This window comes from Eretmochelys imbricata, chromosome 18 (genome assembly GCF_965152235.1).
Source record: "Eretmochelys imbricata isolate rEreImb1 chromosome 18, rEreImb1.hap1, whole genome shotgun sequence".
Lineage (NCBI taxonomy): Eukaryota > Metazoa > Chordata > Testudines > Cheloniidae > Eretmochelys > Eretmochelys imbricata.
In genome coordinates this window covers 6,829,753-6,849,218 of record NC_135589.1, presented here as the reverse complement: position 1 = coordinate 6,849,218, position 19,466 = coordinate 6,829,753, and the positions used below count along the sequence as shown (strand labels likewise).

Here is a 19,466-nt window from a genome sequence, read left to right as displayed (position 1 = left end):
ACGAGGCTTTCTGCCATGTGCACAGAGGACACGCTCTGCTTCCATCAGGAAGGGAAGGAATGCTGCATGTTCCGGCGATTCACCAGCATCTGGGGGCTTGGGTGGGGGCTTGGGCCCATTATAGTAGACAGCATGGAACACGCCTTTAAAAAACAGGCTGGTCTTGGCAGGGAGCATGCACATGGAGGGGCTGCGGATGGTTTCCTGATGGGGAGGAAGGGATGGTCTTGTGGTTAAGGGGCGGGGGAGTCAGGGCATGGGTTCCAGTCTCTTTTCTGCCACTGACATACTGTGGGGCCTTAGTTAAGTCACTTAAATTCTCCAAGCCTCAGTGCCTCTGTCTGTGATGGGAGGATGATCCTTAAAGGGTGGGGGGCAGTTCAGGCTTCATTAATGTTTTGTCAAGTAGCTTTGAAACCCGTGGCTGGGAGATGGCACAGAAATGGCAGGTGTTCGGAAGTGTTAATTCTCAGTGTTTCTATGGAGGAGAGCTTAGAGCTAGATGTGCAGGAGCCGTTAATGGGTCAGACTTGTCCAGCCAGCAGCCCACAGTAATTCCACCCCCATTGGCCTGGGAGACGACGATGAAGCATCAAGAAGAGGAGGGTGTAGAATGCCCCTTTGGTATCTCGGCAGTATCCCTAGGAGACACCTAGGGATTGTCCCTGTAATGACATGGTTGGGACGACGTCCAAAGCCTCCTGCTAATCCCTTCTCCCATCTTCTTTTCCAGACTTCCCAAAGGTCCTCCAGCTACCTCCTGCACTGCACTGCTCCGCTCCTCCCCGCTGCCCCCCGTGACCATGAGAGCAGTCTGTCTCATCCTGCTGTGTCTGCCAGGTGAGTGCAAGGCATCCCAGCCCCGAGCCCGCTGGCATGGGCAGGCCAGCATGGCATGCATGAACCTTGGAGAAAAGTGACCTGGTGCACCTGGTAGAGTCACTGTGAGAGATCCACCCACCTGGTCAGTGATGGACCAAACCCAGAGGGTGGGGGGAGGCACAGTCCCTCTCCCACAGAGCCTCTGATCTAAGCAGAAGAATCACACCATTCAGGTGTACGATGCACTGACCGACCGGCTCTCCAAGTGTGGCAGAGTTTTCATCTCCTGAAGCTCGGACTCAAATGCTCGGCCTCCCGGAAGAGGGGCGTGGAGGGGGAGGAGTGATCCGAAGCGATTTGAAGGGGAGAGGGAGTTTGAACTCTATGGGGCAATGTGGCAGAAGGTAGAAAGTCAAGAGCAGGGGGAGGGTCCAGAGGAAGGGGCGAAGCAGTCTCCATCCACAGGGCTTCAGGAGTGAATAGAAAAAAAGGGAACTGAGGACAGGACCGCCTAGTGGCTACAGCAGTGGTTTGGCCTTAATGGGCCTGGGTTCAATTCCCTTCTCTGTCACAGATTCCCTGTTTGTCACTTAGACTCTCTGGGCCTCGGTTTCCTCACCTGTGAAATGTGACGACATCCCTTCCCTACCCTCCGGCAGTGCTGGGGGCCTGGCCGCTGCTTTGAGATCCAGGGACACAAGGGCCTATGTAACAGCAGATTATTGCATCATTAATGACATTTTATGCACTTCTCCCTGTTGCCGTGTGGAGGAATGGGGGGGCGCCAGGGAGATGGCATCACTGTTGATTGTTGGTTTATGTGGATAATTAACGAGGCTGTAGGGTGTCTGTCCCCGGAGCAGGGCAGGAGGATGGCGGTGGCTCTGTGAGGTTAGACTGCATGTCTCCAGCCTGGGCAGCGAAGAGGCTGCTGGTCCTAGTTAGGGTTGCCAACTTTCTATTTGCAGAAAACCGAATAACTGTGCCCCACCCCTTCCCTAAGGCCTCGCCCCTTCTCCAATGCCCCGCCCCCACTAACTCCTTCCCCCCTCCTTCCATCACTTGCTCTCCCCCAGTCTCACTCACTCATTTATTTTCGCCAGGCTGAGGCCAAGGGGTTTGGAGTGCAGGAGGGGGCTCTGGGCTGGAGCAAGGGGTTGGGGTGTGGGAGGGGGTACGGGGTGTGGGCTCCAGGAGGGGGTTTGAGTTGCAGGCTCTGGGCAGCGCTTACCTTAGGTGGCTCCCGGAAGCAGTGACATGTCCCTCTGCCTCCTAAGTGGCCCCGGGGGCTCTGCACGCTGCCCTCACCCGCAGGTGCTGCCCCCGCAGCTCCCATTGGCTGTGATTCCCGGCCAATGAGAGCTGCAGAGCCGGTGCTTGGGGCAGGGGCAGTGCACGGAGCACCCATGGCCATCCATGCCCCTAGGACCCAGAGGGACATGCCGGCAGCTTCTCGAGAGCCAACTGGACTTTTAATGGCCCAGTCAGTGGTGCTACCAGAGCCACCAGGGTCCCTTTTCGACCAGCGCCTGCACAGAGGATAACAAACGTGGGAAATGTTCCCAGGCGGGGCCGAGAGAGACCAGAGCATATGTGCATTGGCGCTGGACAGGGAGTGGGGAGCGAAAGACTAGAGGAGAGGTGAGGCGTGTGGGGGGTAGGGGAGGGGATCAGGCAGTGCATAGAACAGCTGGTGACCCATGTGGTTCCATCTGTTAGAGCTTTCCTTACGTGACAAGGGTTGCAACAAGAGATCTCAGTGGAAGGCTGATGAACCCGCAGGATGCCCCAGGCCCAGCTACTCGCAACGCAGCAATTGTGCAATTAGGACCCAATCCAACAAGGCACTGAGCACCCCGCGCACCCGCCATTCAACAGCCACAGGGGAGAGGGTGCTCAGCACCTAGCAGGTGGAGACCTGATGTGCAGAGCAGGCCCGTAGCAGGTGGCATAAGAACCATGCGGCAGCCGGGCGCTTGGGCTGTGCCTTGGTCAAGCAGTCGGAGATGGGTCTTCCCCTCCAACTCCGGGCGCTCCCCTGAGATTGTCATCAGACTGCCTGCTGCCATGCCACGCCCAGCTGGTACCCCTGAGAGCAGGCCCAACCAGCCCACGCAGAGGCAACGCCGGTGGGGAGAAGGAGCCAACCCATCTTTGCCCGGCTGCCTGACGGCCACTGTCAGGTGGGGAGGGAGGGAGAAGGTGCTGCTCAGAGCTGGCTCATCCTGCCACACATCCCACAATACAGAACTGGTGGCAGGAACCCGGGCCAGGCAGGTAGAGGTGGGAGGGGTGTGAGCGGGTGGGCAGACAATCTAGGAGGAGATGGAGCCGGGAGAGAACTTTGTTGAGGAAACCGAGAGTGGGACATAACCACCAACGCCGAGGTGGGTCGGGGGCTAACTGAGCTGAGGCGCCTCTGTGCCCTTGTTCAGAGTAATTGGACTGTGCTGGGGATTTCCCTCTGTCTCTCTTCAGCCTGCCCTGTTTGGGATCCTCCTTGCAAACCGCCTTGCACTGCTGGAGTTTCTGCAGTCGGCTCCAGCTGGCAGCCAGGGGGTGGCTCCATGGCCGGCGTTCCTCCGAGGGACCCCTCTGGGACCCAGACGCTCTGTGCTCTCCAGAGGGGGGAGGGTTAACAGCGTCACCTTGAAAATGGGGAAGGGGAGGAATTTGCAGACTCAGCAGGTGACCCCGAGCCACTGAAGAGCGGGGAGGTGGGTGGTGGTTATGTGACAGGAGCGCCCTGAAATCAGGGCCCCCTTGCACTAGGAGCTGCACAGACACTCAGTAAGGCAGTTCATGCCTCTGGAGCTTGCAATCCAACTAGCTCAGAAAAAAGGAAGTTTTGCTACCCTCATTCTACAGATCGGGGAAACTGAGGCATGGAAAGATCATGGTTTGCTCAGTGTCGCACACAAGACCTATGACAGAGCTTGGAAATGAACCCCAGTCTCCTGCATCTCCATCCAGTGCCATAAGCACAGGGCCGTCCTTTCTCTCAGGGTAAGTCTCCACTGCAGAGGAAAAACCCGTGGCAGCAAGTCTCACAGCCTAGCAGTAGACTAGCCGTGTAGACATTCTCATTCGGGCTGGAGCCCCAGCTTTGAGACCCTCCCCCCTCGCCAGGTTTCAGAGCCCAGGCTCCAGCCCGAGACTGAATATCTACACTGCTATTTTTAGCCCCGCATCCTCTGAGCCCCATGTACTTGAATCAATTGACCCAGGCTCCGAGACTCGGTGCCCTGGGTTTTTCTTTACAGTGTAGACGTACCCTCGGGCACGTGCCTTTCACTAGCTTGTTCACTGATTTCTGTGGGCTCCTGTCTCCACTATGAAAGGTCTCAGACCCTGTGATGAATCTCAAGATTGGGCCTTGAAAACACATTTCAGGTCGCGTGGTTTTGATGGCTTATGTGGATGTGAGGAAAACTTTGAGACTAAAGTCCAAACTAGACCCAGTGCAAATCCATTGACTTCAGTGCAGCAACAGCTGCTTCCACCAGGGCTGAATTTGCCCCCACTTCTTAATGATTTTCCACAAGCTCTTCCCATTCATTTAATTTTTGTTGTTTATAAAACGATGTGTTCCTGGAAACATTTCCATGGACTGATCCTGGAACGCCGTCCCGGGGTGAGAGGAGTTGCGTGGGATGAATCAAGTAATCAGACCCTGGCTACATTAGCCAGGGGTGACAGGTGATTTCATGCACAAGCCCCCTGCCCATCTCCCCAGATGGGGTTGAAACCAGTTTGCTCCTGTCTACACTAATGACCAACTCACTCTCGACCCCAGTTAAGGAGTCTGGGAGAAATGGGGGGGGGGGCTCTTGTGATGCACACCTGTTGTTAACCGTGAGTCATTCCCAAATACAGTCTATAGTTAACCTCTAATACTCCTCCTCACCTTGTCCCAGGAGGTGACAGAGCTCACGTGATAGTCTGTGGGCTACTACAGCTGAAAGATGGAAAACTGGCCTCTCGGGTGAGAATGAGTTTCTGGGTACAGCTGAGTCTAGACTCTTCTCCGTGTAAGGTTTTAACCAGTAGAGAGCAGATTCCCTTTGTGAGTTTTAGATAAATCCTAGGCTGACTAGGGCAGGGGTGCCTTAGGCATTCATGGAGTCCAACCCCTTGCAAAGACCCATCTTTCAGAAGTGTCTGATTCATAGATTCATAGATACTAAGGTCAGAAGGGACCATTATGATCAGCTAGACCGACCTCCTGCACAATGCAGGCCACAGAATCTCACTCATCCACCCACTCCTGCGAAAAACCTCTCACCTATGTCTGAGCTATTGAAGTCCTCAAATCGTGGTTTAAAGACTTCAAGGAGCAGAGAATCCTCCAGCAAGTGACCCGTGCCCCATGCTACAGAAGAAGGCGAAAAACCTCCAGGGCCTCTTCCAATCTGCCCTGGAGGAAAATTCCTTCCCGACCCCAAATATGGCAATCAGCTAAACCCTGAGCATATGGGCAAGATTCACCTGCCAGATACTACAGAAAATTCTTTCCTGGGTAACTCAGATCCCACCCCATCTAATATCCCATCACAGGCCATTAGGTCTATTTACTATGAATATGGCTCATCTCTTAGAGTATTGATCAAGGACAGTGGTGATGAGCGTGTCTGTCGCGCAAGGGAATACTGGTACCAACGCCAGCCCCCGCTCTGTGCTAGAAGCAGCTTCTACAATGTAGAGCATAGCTTCAGTATCCCCAATCCCAAGCGTTAAAAAAATCACGAGTCCAACCCCCAAAATCATGAGATTTGCTTTAAAATTGTGAGATTTAAGAAAATATATGTTGGGGGTGTTTTTTCCCTTCCCTTCCCTTCTGGTTTGTGAGCCTTTTGGATGCACTTGGCTGGTATTTGCAAGCTTTTCTCCATACTCATGAATGCTAGAAACTTTTTTTTAAATGAAAGTTGAGATTCTCGTACATTCACATGACTCCAGGAGCTGGGGACTTTTAAATCCAGTATCACAAGAGCTGGCAACACTACAGCTGAGTCCTCAGGCTTCTCTAGACCTGAATTTGCTGTTGACAACAAATAACAGCTGTGAATCATTAAACGTGCAAAACGTCTCAGCAGTTAAATCCGATACATAAGTGCTGTCCAAGCAACAAAGGCACAATCTCTGCTCTCAGGAAGAATCTGTCATGTACAGACAGTATGTCTAGACTAGGATAGAGGTGTGTTGGAGAGGGGAAAGGCGGTTTAAACATATGAGCTAAAACCTTTTAGCGAACATGGCTTTAAACCCTAGTGTAGTCAGGGCTCCCCTGCTGTGGAAAAGCTTTCCAACTTATAAGGACAGATAGGCACTGGAAGAGGTTACCTAGGGAGGCTGCAGAGTTGCTGGAGGTTTCTAAGAACAGGTTGGACAAACACCTGCCAGGGATGATCTGGGTTTACTTGATCCTGCCTCAGCACAGGGGGCTGAACTTGGTGACCTCATCCAGCCGTACATTTCTATGATTTGATGAACCAGCTCGCACATCTCGTCTTGCCTACACCACGGTTTTAAAATGTGTTAATAATGACCCCTGGCGCATATCTGGCGCTTTCCATCAGTAGCTCTCAAAGTGTTTTACAAGGGAGGCCGGGAGCGTTACCATCACTTTACAGCTGGGGAAACGGAGGCACAGAGTGGGGACATGACGTGCTCACCCAGCCCTGGTAGAGTCAGGGATAGAACGCAGCTTTCCTGAGTCCCCCTGTATGCTTGTGGATTGCTCTCAGTGCACAGAGTTGCTGTTCAAACCTTCTGCAAAATCAAAGGTCACTAGAAACATTTCTCTGAATTTCTTCAAATATTCTGATTGCGTCATTACATTTTGGGCTGGGAGGGACCCCAGTCCCTAGCAGCATTTGCAGCCCTAATGTTGCAGCCTCCTGCTATTACATGAGATCCAGCAAGTGAAACCAGCCAGCCTATCTGATCCTTGAGTGGACCTGAAAGAAGCAAAGTGGCATTAACAGTGAGAAATATGCGCCAAATGTGAAGAGTCGCGTTTGTGAAAGAACGTGCTTTTTAACGCGGTGTCACTTTAAGACTGCGTGTACATGGGAGCTAGAGAGGAACCAGTTTTACCATCCCATGACAACTTTTGAGGGAGTCATATCCCAGGTGAGTCCTCTTCCACGCCATTGGCTCGGCTGCATCTTTCTCTCTCTGGTTGAGACCAGAAATTCCATCCTGGACCTGCGAAATCTCCGTGAAAGTTTCGTCAGAACTGTACATGCCCTAGGAATCTTTCGACAAAATTCTTTTGACCAGCTCTAGTGTGTGCTTTTTCCGGCAAAGCTTCTTGGGACATCTCCCCCGTGCCAGCAGGAGCATGAGTGTTGACGGCGCTCGGGCATTTTCACCATCGTGTCATCTGAACTTGGCAGGTCTATAAAATACCTGTGGTCCCTGAGGCCTGTCTACACTTGGGCTCTCGCTGCCACTGGCAGAGCTGTGCCTACGATCGAGGGTTGGCGGGGGAGAGACTTGCCCAAAATGGCTGATTTTGAGAAGGCTGAAGTTTGACTCAGATGACCAGTGGCAGCTGTGGCGAGCAGCGTAGGGTTGGGGTTCAGAAGGGTGGCAGCCAGGTGAGTACGGCGGCAGATTTCATAGGCCGGCAGGGGCTCAGCTTGGGCTGGGGTTCAGCTAGCCGGTTGCTTCGGGGGTCGGGCTGGCGCTCAGGGGCTGGAAGGCGGCCTGGGGGTTGAGGTGGTTTGGCGGGCGGGAAGGGGTGGGCTCGGGGCTCTGGTGGGCGAGGGGGCGGGTCCTCAGTCAGAAGGGGTGGGACTAGTTGGGTGTATTTTTTCAGCGGTGCAGATAGGGAAGGGGCAGTGGGTAGTGATCTCCACTGGACGTTCGGCCTGTGTTTGTTTTATACATGAAGTGTGTGTGGCAGGGAGGAGAGACCCTGTGGGAATTTCCAGACTTCCATGTGCGTCCCGAGGGGAAGTGCGTTTTCCAACCCCACTGAGGGGCCTGAAGATGGACAGGGGAAAACAATGGGTGCTGAGCAGTGATTCGGCTCTTACAGCTTCTTGCAAGGGTTGGGGTTTTTACCTGGTCTTGAGTCATGTTAGGCTGTTGTTCTTTCTGGGCCTAAGCCAGCTCTTCCCCTTCCTCCTCTGCCATCTGCTGCTTTGTGGAGGAGCTCTTGTTCACTCAATGACTTCCAGACGGAGGGAGACTTGTCTCAGTTTCCTGCGTCATTTGCAAAGCCCTCAACTTCCAGTGCATCGGCTTTCCTAGCTGCATTTGAATGCAATGGCTGAAGAGGCTAGCGTGCACGCATCCCATAAGCACAGCAGAGTTGCGGGTATGTTTCCATCTGGACGTGGGTACCCCATCGACACTCAGGGGGCCGTGGGTGTGACACGTGCTCTGCACATCCAGAGGAGAGGGCCTTAAATGTCCACTTTGCTCTGCGTCCGGCATTGTCGGTAGCTCAGCCCAGATTGGACCCCAGGGTGGTTTTAACTTGGATCCAGCCACGCGTAAATCCGTTGGGCTGTCAGTCAGGTGATTGTCTGTCTGTGCACCTCGGCGGGGACGCCCATTTCTAATACACTCCCTGAACTTGTGCTTGACAAGACAGATTTACCAAGCTGCCAGCCAGCCAGTTCCAGGCACCAGACCTTGCTGTGGGTGTAGGAAAGGATGAGGGACAAGGATCAGGAGCAGACGGACTCCCTCAGTTTGCAGGCCTGCCCCACACTTGAGATCATTCATTTGCTGATTTTGGGACCTAGCACTGTTCGTGCTCTCTGAGATTGTGGCCCTCATTTGTGCTGTCTCTGTGTAGCATGACTCACCCTACGATTGGCCTGGAATTAAAGATTAATCTTTAATTAAAGATTTTGTCATGTGATGAAATCTCCAGGAACACACCCAAAACTGGCAACCCTAATCCTAGTGCTTGAGTACACGGCTGGACGCATCATCCGAGAGGTGGTGGCTCACAGCTGGGTCTAAATGTTCACGCACTTGGCTAATTTGAGGCCTCATAAAGTTCCCACCTGCAGTGAGGAGGAGGATGTTTGAGGCAGGACAATGCCAAGCACACTCTCCCAGGACACCTGCGAGTCCCTGCCTGGGGTGGGGGGGAGGCAGTCCACAGTGTGTGCATCTGATCAGCGGAGACGGAGAGCACTGGCCCATGTAGCTCAGTTCAATGCACTGTGCGGCCTTCGGGGTCGCTGCTATGTGAGTTCAGCTCCCGCTAGTTCAGGCTGCTTCGGTAGAGCCATTGTGGGACAAGTAACTGTCTCAGACTCCCGCCTGGCTTGCGCTGTCCCTCCTGGTTGTACGGTGCTGGTGCTGGTGCTGTTCGGGTCGACCTGGAGTCCTCTCCTGAGAATTCCTGCTCTGCAGGCGGCCCTGTCCAAACCCTGCCAAGGGGCAATCACAGCGACTGAGCCCCTGCGGGCCTGAGCCAACCTTCCCAGCTGCCAGGAATGGTGGCTGGCCACGCTGCATGGAGACACGCTGGCGATCCTGGGGCTGAGCGTCAGGTCAGCTCTCTTCATGCAGACGAGCCCTGATGATGAAACTCTCAGGGAAACTGAGGCAGTGAAGGGCCTGTTGTCAAAGCAGCACAGAGAGGCCACTGCCTGCCGACTTCCAGGCACTGAGCCCTTCACCCACTCAAAGGAGCCATTGCTACTGGTCTAGCATTCCCCCGATGGGCTGTCCCGGGGGGGGGGGGGCTGGTGAACCAGTTCAGACCACGACCACCCTCGTGTGAACATGGCGGTGGAGTCCAGTTGTTGATTTCCAAGAGCTTTGCTAGGCCAGCAGATTGGGGCTCTTCCAGGGCTGCTGAGGGTGTGGTGTGGGAGGGGGGATTGAACTCAGACACCTGGATGTTGGCTTGTGCCTAGGATGCTGGCTCCCCTTCTACGTGTCCATCCCACGGGCAGTGGGGGCAGCTTTCTTACACGGTGTCTGCCCACACTCAAGGGACAAGCAGCGGAGGAGCGTGGGGGGCCGTTTTGAAAGGGTCAAATACTTTGAGCACTCAGTAAACCACAATGATTTCTCTCTCCTGTGTGTGTGCATGTTCCCAGCAGCACTCCTGGCCCAGGGACAATACGATCTCGAAGGACCCCCTTATCTTGACCAGCTGCAGTATTCCCAGTACGACCCTCAGTTAGGTGAGTGGTCCTGATGGCTTCACGTATATATCTCCCCCCTCCACCTGCTCCATCCCTCAACATACACACCTGCTCTTTGTGTGTCTCGGTGAGACAGCTTCATTGCGTAACAGATCTCGCCATCTAGGAGGGTTTTTTCCTGATGTTCAGTCTGAATGTCCCCTTTTTGAATTTCATTCCAGTTTGTCCCACGCCAACCCTTTCCTCTCCCTCCCTGGTATTTACACCTTTCGGGTCCTTGGCGAGATCTCCTCCCAACCCATGCTCCAATCCCAGTCCACAGATGTCGCTCCATTAAACTTCCCCCTAAACCAGTCCCTGGTAATCAAAGAATCTCCGGGTTGGACAGGACCTCAGGAGGTCATCTAGTCCAACCCCCTGCTCAAAGCAGGACCAATTTTTGCCCCAGATCCCTAAATGGCCCCCTCAAGGATTGAACTCACAACCCTGGGTTTAGCAGTCCAATGCTCAAACCACTGAGCTATCCCTCCCCCCCAAATGTCTGATGCGCTTCACTGAACTCTTCTGATTTATAGGATTGTAGGACTGGAAGGGACCTCCCTGGGTCATCTCAGTGCAGGGGACTGGACTGGGCAGGATTTGTTGCTATCTCCCTGGTAACAAAGTGCCCAGAGACAAACAGAAGCACTCCCAATTCTACATTCCAGGATGTTGTTGCCTTTAAACTGCATGAAATGTTTCTCACTGTCACATCGCCCAACAAACTCACAACTGATATGCTGCCCACGATCATCCCTAGCTGATAGAGAAGGTTGGGCAATTTAGGGTCCTCCCAAGTAAAATAATCTGCCTTTTCCCATCTGGCAAAGCTAATTTAGTCCATTAACAGAAGTTTGGCTAACTCAGGTTTCTACTTCCCCTGTTCAGAGTGGCTCATGAGATTTCAGGGAAATGATTATTGCAATATAGCAACTAAACTCCGATGGTTCCTGGTATTCTGTTGTGCTAGGCTGCTTCCAAGAAGTGTATTCACTGCCCATGAACCTTGATCAGTCTAAGATTTGTTAAAGATACAGACGTGTTGCGTTCCAGTACGGTAACTGTCACTGAATTAAACTGAACGTGCTTTATAGCCCAATGCTCTTTGCAACACACTAGTTGGGGGTGGTACCAGGCAAAGGTAGCAGCTGCTATGCCTTCAGTACCTGCTTTCTCTCAGCCAGGGTCTTTCAGACGTTACAGTGAGTGAGTGTTGTCCAGGCCGCTGGGATTATCATTTAATCTGATCTGGAAAAAAAACAATTATTGGGATTTTACATTCCCCCTGGAGAGTCGCTGGAAATGGGCTGAAGAGACCAATGACCAAGATTTTCAAAAGCGACAAGTAATTTGGGGGGCCCAACTTGAAACATCTTTCAGAAAGTGCTGGACACCTGATCTCTGAAAACTAGGCCCCGTACAGTGTCTTTATCACTCCACTAGTCGCTTTAGAAAGTTTTGACCTACTGTGTCCTCGCTCAAACCATGTCTTCCCCTACTGCAGTGGGTGAAAGTTTATGCCTTGATTTTTCCCCCAGAGATGCTGATCACTTCTCCCTCCCGTTGACTTGGGCGATCAGCAACTCAGAGCAGACTTGTAAACCCTAGAGTGGATTCCCTGTACAATGCAACCACCTGGGATTCCATTGCCCTTGGGGTTAGGAAATCTGTCAGTATCCCAGGCGAGATGCAGCCACCACCGAGATGACTGGGCTCTTCCAGGGCTGGGCGAGACAGGTTTTGTGCAGGGAGAACAAGAGCAGTTTGTTTCCTTCTTCCACATGCTGTGTTAGGTCTTTGCTGTTCCTAAAATGAGACCTTTCTCTGTGCTTTGTTTTTGTTTTGTTTTTTAGACAATCAAGATTACTATGACTATCAAGGTAAGCACTTTCTCTGTTGAGCACTCATCTGCTCTTCTGAGCTGCCCTGTTTGCTCCAGCTGGCCAGCACTGGCTGGAGTGTAACTAACGTGCTGTGGAGTCGGCATAATTGTGCTTTGTTGGGAATATGAATTCTGCCGTTCCCAGCCTGGCTTCTGTTTTGCCTTGATCTTGCAGGGAAGGTCTAGTCCTCTGGGGTTTTATGATGCAATCTGTTGCCCCAGTTACTATGTGGCATTGATATGTCACTGCTGGATTCAGGAAGAAATGGAGGAGGATCCAAACTGCAAAACGAGGCTCCCGGGGAAAACTGGAAAAATGACCAATAAAACAAAGCTCCTGGGGAGGGAGAGTGCTGGGGTCTCTGGCCCCGTTTGGCAGAGGGTGTGTGTGGTGCCTGATTAACCTGAACTGAACATGTCCGTTCTCCATGGCAGATGTCACCCAGCGCACTCCCGAAGAGCAGTTCCAGTATCAGTCCCAGCAACAGACCCAGCAGGAGATCATCCCAGCGCCAACCCCCGGTGCGTTGTGGAGCCTTCGCCACTCCTGGCGGAGAGGGGCTGTGGGCAGCCGTGTCTGCTGCCGGTGTAGTCCTATTGTAGTCAGTATGTCCGCTGCCGTACACTAGCCGAGGAGCAGATCCGCTGTTTAAATGTGGAGCAGAGTATAAACAGTGTCCAGTGTGTGTGTAGCTTTCCTGGGCAGTAGCACTTATCCCAGAGAGGGAGGATGGCCCAGTGGTTAGTGCACTGGCCTGGGACTGTGCAGACCTGTGTGCTCTGCCATAGCCTCCCTGTGTGATCCCTGGGCAAGTCACTTGGTTTCTCAGGGCCTCGGTTCCCTATCTGCACAATGGGGATAATGGCCCGCCCTGCCTGGCAGGGCATGGTGAGGATCAATACATCCGAGATGGTGAAGCGCTCAGATGCTGGGAAAAACAGGGGCCCTGTATGTACCGTAGATAGACAGGAGCATGAGTTATACCAGTTTGCAGCCCACTCCCAGCCTGGTGCTGTGTTCTCAGCTCCACCTATTGTCTTTCCCCTCCAGCTCTTCCCGAGACTGAACCCACAGAACCTGGACCTCTTGGTAAGACCCGCAGCCTGTTGTTCTCCGAACCGTAGGGTGACTCTGGGAGCTGCAGATGCCTGAAGTCAGCTCTGAGTGGGAGGAAGGGCCTGCAGGAGGCAAGGCTGGAAAGTATAAAGGAGGTGGAAAAAGCTGCTCACTCAAGCTCTGAAAGAGGAGCCAGGGCACTGGTTTCCCTCCTCCGCCCCCAAGCATGCAGGCAGGACAACCTGGGGTGGAACGTGCAGGAGACACCACAGCTGGGAGGTGGGGCTGGGGACTCTCTCCAGCTGGCAGGGGCTGCCTGGTGGATTTCTAGCTTTGATGACATTTCGCTTACAGGAAATGCTTTAAATTGAGCAGGGAGTTAATGAGGCCACCCTTGCACCTTCTAATCCTTCAAACCACCATTGATCGATTGTGAGCATATCATCTGAGGTCTGCCAGAAGCGCAAGAAACCTGTATCTCCTCCGACATGGCTGCCCCACATATCAGCCAATCTGCCTTTGATCCGGGGCTGCCTTGAGTCTGAGAGAGAACCTGCGATTAACAAGCAAGATAGTAGATGGGGACAGAGCGTTCTCTCCTTGGACCAGATCCTGCAGCCCTCCCTTCTGGGAGCAGCCCTGCTGAATCCAGCAGCGCTTCTCCCGGCATTGCAGGATCGGGCCCTTCCAGCTGATGCTCTCGGTGACCCTTGGTTTTTTAACTGATGTTGGAGAGTAGCTTAAAGACCCTGCACTGCGCAGCCCCTCCTCTGTGGGGAGAAAATGTCCAAACCCCAGAGAAAGCACAAAGTCCCCCTTGATTTCCCCCCGCGTGGATAGATTTCCAAGCTGTGGAGCCCTGGAGGCTACGAATGAACCTTGTTACATTTAGCAGCATTTCTCTGGCTCTTTCACTCCAATGCACTTGTTTGACTTTCACTTTATTTGTTCCTCAATCCCTCTTCCTCTCTCTCCCCCTCACTCACAGCTTCAGGAGCAGTGGGGGGTGGTCTCCTCCGCCTTCTCCCTAAACTCTACCTGCAACACTATCTGCCATCACTGCCCAAGAGTTAGACACAAACCAGCTGAAAGCCCCATGGAGTTTCCTTCTCTTGCCCACTGGTTACCGCTCTGCCTTTGGGTTAGGAATCGGACCTGTGTGTGTAGGAGGAACATTCAGTGGCAGAGCTAATAAGGGTGGGGAGCAACCGCCCCCCCAGTGGCCTCCAGGTGTATGAGGGATGCCTTTTGGGGACCCTGCAGTCACCCAGCAGTGGCCACTCCTGTCCCGCAGGGCTGTACCCAGTTCCTCACTCCGAGCATTGCAACACGGTGCCCGGGATCCCATGGCGCTGTGACCTCACGTGCTACCTTGCAGCGCCACTCACTCCAATTTGGCCCAGCCGCCTGTCCATCATGACACCCATATGGCACTGCAATCCCACGCGCCAGCTTGTACCGCCCAGAATGGGGAGCCGGGCACAGGACAGGAGCCCACTCTGCTAGGTGGGTGCGGGGACAGGCTCACCCTGCGGCCCGCCACCAATGACCCATGACTCGGGTTGTGCCATCTGGCTCCGCCCCTGGGAGCATTGCGATGTCGGGGGTGGACACGTTGCTGAGAGCAGTTGAGAGGGTTAGAAGTCGGCCGTCTCCTGGTGACGTGTTGCAGGGCTGCTACACGTGCAGCTGGCTGACCGGCCGTGGTTGCAGGGTGGGGGCGGAGGGACAGCGCAGGCCAGCCGAAGCCATGCTCCAGGCCAGCACTAGCGATCCTGCCGAGCGTGCACAGAGGCCAGGGTGCTCTGCTCCGCTCCGCTCCAAGCTAAACACAGATCGGCTGCTTGCAGCACAATGGTCCCACTCTGGCACGTGTCGCAAAATCACATTTTTCCTGCTTTCTCTCCCGCCCCCCGCCCCCAAAAAAGGGAAAATCGAGATCACCTTCCAGATTGAACCGGGCCAAACTAAAGGAGGCGGAGAACTCCTGAGCCCTGCCTAGGGAGGCCAGCTTTCCAGGAACTGCTGGATGGCCCCACTGTGGCTGCTGGCACCACCCAAGGGGCTAGCTGCCTGGCTTCTGCCAAGTGCTGGTTACCCTCCAGCCCCATGCAATTCAAGGCCCTTGCAAGATGTGGCTTTTAGCTTGTTCATTCTTTGCAGCAGGGTATTTATCTGTGAAGCCACCCCACCCACGGTAGCAGCACGAGATCAGCACCTGCCCTTTCACCCATTGAGATACTAGCTGTAGGCATTCCTGCCCCTCTCCGGGGGGGGCACTTTGCCTCCTGGTCCCTACAGCTGTGCCAGTAGCAGGGTTTGAAAGCTAAGCAAGGCTCCGGCGTTCATGCAGTTGAGGGGCGTCCCCCTCTGACAGCTGGGTCAATGCCCCAGCATTCTGCAGGGGGCGCTATTGTGCTTTGGAGATGTCCTCGAAAGCTGAGGTTCTGGCCACTCTGCTCTTTAAAGATCCGTGGCCCTCGCCACAAGAGGAAAGGCGTTAACTCAGCTGTCCGGCTCCAGTAACTAAAATCTCCTTTCCTGAAGTCCCTCCGCCCCGCCCCCCCATCCAGTTTTCATTGGAGATAAAGTTCTTCACTTTCTGCCCTAAGCTGTGGGGCTATTTAACCAGTTGTGCTGTTCCACCCTAGAAGTGGCCGCATTTCACTGCTCCTGAAAGCAATTCCCGTGCACGTGGGTACAGTCGTTTGGGATCCTACGGGATGAAAAGTGTAATAGAGAGAGGACATTCCTACTCCATCTCCACTCTGCTTGTGTGGCACTTCATTAACTCAGGGAAGCAGGACTAGGCTGAGGCTGAGGAACATCCGAGTCAGTGCCTGGCATGGCACTCCCATTGAGATGATGACTGGGCCCACTGAAGATCTCCCCCAGCCCTGCGCTGCCCCAGACTGGTCCGAACTCCAGCTGGGCTCATGCTGCAGAACCAGCAGCCAGTGCAGAAGAAACAGGAGAGGCTGCCCTTCAGGGAAGGGTTAAGGGAGATGGGTGGCTTGCTGACCAAGGGATCTGAAATGAAATTGTGGGTCCCTGTTAAACACTCATCCCCACCTCTCAGCTTCCCCCCCGAGCCAGGCACCGCCCATGCACACCAATGTCAGAGCAACAGCAGCTGCTCTTGAGTTTGCGGAAGTCAGCGGACTGTTCAATATGGTGCTAGTGCTCGGTCCCCAGTGCCTGTGTTCTCTCGTTGGGCAGATTGCCGGGAGGAGCAGTATCCCTGCACCAGGCTCTACTCCGTCCACAAGCCCTGCAAGCAGTGCCTGAACGAGATCTGCTTCTACAGGTAAGCGGCAGGCAGGGCTGCACCTGCATGGCCTGGCTGGAGGGCCAGGCCCCGAGTTTTCATAGGCCGTCCCAGGAGCATCCCCCAAGATGGCCCAGTTCTGCATTTAATAAAGGAAAACAAACAGTTGCATCTGGGCTGCTCGGAGTTCGCGGTGTGACGAACCGTGGTTGGGGCTGCCCCTTTGCCCGGAGTGAATCTGAGCTACACACGGGCAGGGGCTTGTAAGGCTTGTCCTCACTAGCCAGTGAACAGGAGCTTGTAGCGTGAGTGGCCCCGTTCACTCGCCCCGTGTCCACGTGCACAACCCACTCGTGGTAACACAGGGGGGGCAGGGGAGATAGGGCAGACCTTGAGTGAGCCTCCCTTGACAGCCACGAGCTAGTATGGACATAGGTACCAGAGAGCCCCTGGTGCTCCAGCACCTTCTCACGGGCCCCCAGAGCCTTTGCCCTGTGGCTTGTGTTAGAGGGGAAGAGTTCTCCCCCATTTTGCTGCTGACTCAGCTGCTGGCAGTGAAAATACAGGTCACTTTGCTCTCTGCCCGTGCTTGTGCCAAAGAGCCCTTCCCCCACTCTCAACGTCCAGGACTCCCTCCACCCTGGTGTCTCAGGCCGTGTGTTCTGGTCTCCCTTTCAGCCTTCGACGGGTGTACGTTATTAACAAGGAAATCTGTGTCCGCACTGTCTGCGCCCACGAAGAGCTGCTCCGAGGTAAGGAAGTGACGCACCAGCAGCCCCCGGGGCTGAGCTGCTGCCGCAGTGTGAATTGGTCCATAAGATGGGACAGGTCCTGGTCTCTGGAGGACCCCGGGCGGGGACATTTCAGCTGGAGGCTGGCTGAATGGCAGCTCTCCAAAAAGCGGGGAGACTTGGCTCACACCCTGTGGGGACCCTAAACTTGTGCAGTGAGTGCAAATCACTCCTCAATCAGTACAGAGAGGCTGGTGAGGCAGGTGTGTAAGCTGGCAGAGGATCCAGCCACTAAGTCCTCGCTCTGCCCTCCTAGGACAGGCTGGCCCCTCTGCCCCTAAGATGCTAAACTCCTGGACACAGCTGCTCAGGAACTGATTTCTTTTATCCCCTGGGGGAGACAGGGATAAAAACAAATCTTCAGCTGTAGAAACTTTCTGGAGTTCTGGTTTTCAGTTTTGACAAAACCCTGAAATTTCGTGTTCTGTTCCCCTGAGCTCTGCTCTGTTCCTTCATGGTTCCTCGCCTCCCCTCCACAGCTGACCTATGCCGTGACAAGTTCTCCAAATGCGGCGTGCTGGCAACCAGCGGCCTCTGCCAGACCGTGGCTACCTCCTGCGCCAGAAGCTGCGGCGGCTGCTAAGGCTGGACGGCGGATGCCCCAGCAGACGCACAGGCCACGACTCTGCTCAAGGCCAGGCCAAGCCGACCCAGAGGAAAGCTCTCTCCCCGAGCTACCTTCCGTCTGCCCTGGTAGAATAACATTGTCATTGTGCTCATGAAATCAATGGTGCTAAGGAAACATGGTGCATGAAACAGCATAGAAGTCCATTTTGTGCACATAATATAGGGATTTTTATGTTTTTTTATTACTTTTTATGATATTGGAAGAGTCACCGGCAGGGGCTGGGCTGAGCCAGTGCAGTCTGATTGGACTCAGCTGGCGCACGCCAGCCCAGCCGGGCTGCTGGCTCAATTTATATGTAGAGTATCCAAGAGAACAAGTGTAAGGGGTTGTCTGAATTTCTGGTCTGTTCCCCCCACCCCACCCCACCCTTTTGCTGCTTTCTTAGACCATTGCCCCCGTCTCTCCTTCCTCCTCCTCCTCCTTTCCAGTGGATTTGATGGCTGCTGCTTTATTCCTTGGTTTGGACCAGGGTGCAGTTTGAAGCTCATCCTGGATGCTGGCCCAAGGGTCTATTGTTTGGGGCCCATCTGGCCCCAAAGTTGTGCCGGGCTTGGTCAACTCTGTAGCTGCCACAACGCTGCTGTAGCTGGGCTCTGCCCGCTGCGTCCCACCCCCACTCTGCCTCACGCCCTGGTCTCCTTGTGAACGCGCCAGCTGGCTGAGTGGCAGCTTGGCACATGCCCCCATTCGCCTCTGCTCAAGTGTCAGGATAGCACCGATTGTTACCTGACCCGCGGCGACTGCCGTGAGGGAAACAGTGGCTCGGCTGAAGATGTCTGAGCTGGGCTGCAGCAGGTACATTGTACTGCCCGAGAGGCAGCCCGGGGCGTATTTTGACAGCTGGCAGTTTCATCGATGGGAGAAGCCCATTCTCTCCGTGCAGGGACTTTGGATCCCATGGGGGAGATGACGGGCTAGAGAGGTCAGCTGCCAGAGCAAATTACTTACGCCCATTGCAGCTGTAGGAGCTCGGCCCTTCAGAAACTCAGAGCTCGGATGATGCTGGTGCCTGCTCCCACCTGGTCCTTACTTGAAGAGAAAATGACTCTTTTGAGGTAGACACCGCCCAGACGGGTGGATGGAGGCCACTCGTACCATCTCCCTCTGTGCTTTACCAAAGTCAGCCCTTTTCAGGTGCGGACTTTAACTCTTTCCCCATGCTCTTGCTCCTTCATCTCATCTGCTTCCTCGGGCGGGTGCCAGCTCCCCGGTACCACTCCCGGCTGTGTCCATCTGCAGGGGAGCCTTGTGGTCCACTGTTCACTTAAAAATCATTGGCCGTCTCTGCCTCAATGAGCCAGGAATCTGTCTTTCTTGCAGCTCCAGACCTGATCCAACCGGGGGACCCCTCCCCTCCTTCCCTTTGAGCCAGGTATTTAGGGTTACTGCGCTCAGCATTTCTGTGCGTAAATGATTTAGGAACCTAAATCCCATTGGCAGTCAATGAGATTTAGGCTCCTAAATGGCAATGCTGAGTACAGCAACTGCAAAGTAGATTTTGTAAAAAAGGAGCTGGGCCATTGATGCAGATGTGGCCCTGACTGCGGGCGGTGAACTGGCCCAGGCTCACTTGCTCCCAGGGCTTAGAGGGGCCCCGCAGCGTTGCATTCTCCTGTACTGTTCTGGTTTTCTTGCTTTCGCTGTAGCGTTGTACGGATAATTCCTTTTTTTTTTTTTTTTTGTACAAAATGAATGTTTTAAAAAAATAAACAACCCGAAAAGGTCACGGCTGGCGGCACTGAGCTTGCTCACAGCTTGAGCTGGGGGAGGAACAGCTAGGGCTGGTCAGTGACTTGCCACACGCTCTACTATGAAAATAGTTTGCATTACGCCACTGCGGCTTCAGCAAAA

The 19,466-nt window shown here is 54.2% G+C and overlaps 1 protein-coding gene across 1 annotated transcript; it reads left to right on the top strand.

The window, feature by feature from the left end:
- Window positions 1–803: 803 nt before the first annotated feature.
- Window positions 804–17,570, top strand: MFAP2 (microfibril associated protein 2). Its single transcript, XM_077837413.1, has 8 exons — window positions 804–840; window positions 9,903–9,989; window positions 11,843–11,869; window positions 12,307–12,393; window positions 12,923–12,961; window positions 16,148–16,235; window positions 16,875–16,948; window positions 17,467–17,570. The coding sequence occupies exons 1-8, from the start codon at window positions 804–806 to the stop codon at window positions 17,568–17,570; spliced, it is 543 nt and encodes a 180-aa protein (XP_077693539.1).
- The last annotated feature ends 1,896 nt before the right edge of the window (window positions 17,571–19,466 follow it).

What these genes read in the sequence shown, in the direction of transcription:
- MFAP2 (XM_077837413.1), top strand. Translation starts at nt 804, where the DNA reads ATGAGAGCAGTCTGTCTCATCCTGCTGTGTCTGCCAG. An exon ending in CCAGTACGACCCTCAGTTAG is followed by an intron (nt 9,990 to 11,842) that starts GTGAGTGGTCCT and finishes TTTGTTTTTTAG; the next exon opens with ACAATCAAGATTACTATGAC. An exon ending in CACAGAACCTGGACCTCTTG is followed by an intron (nt 12,962 to 16,147) that starts GTAAGACCCGCA and finishes CTCGTTGGGCAG; the next exon opens with ATTGCCGGGAGGAGCAGTAT.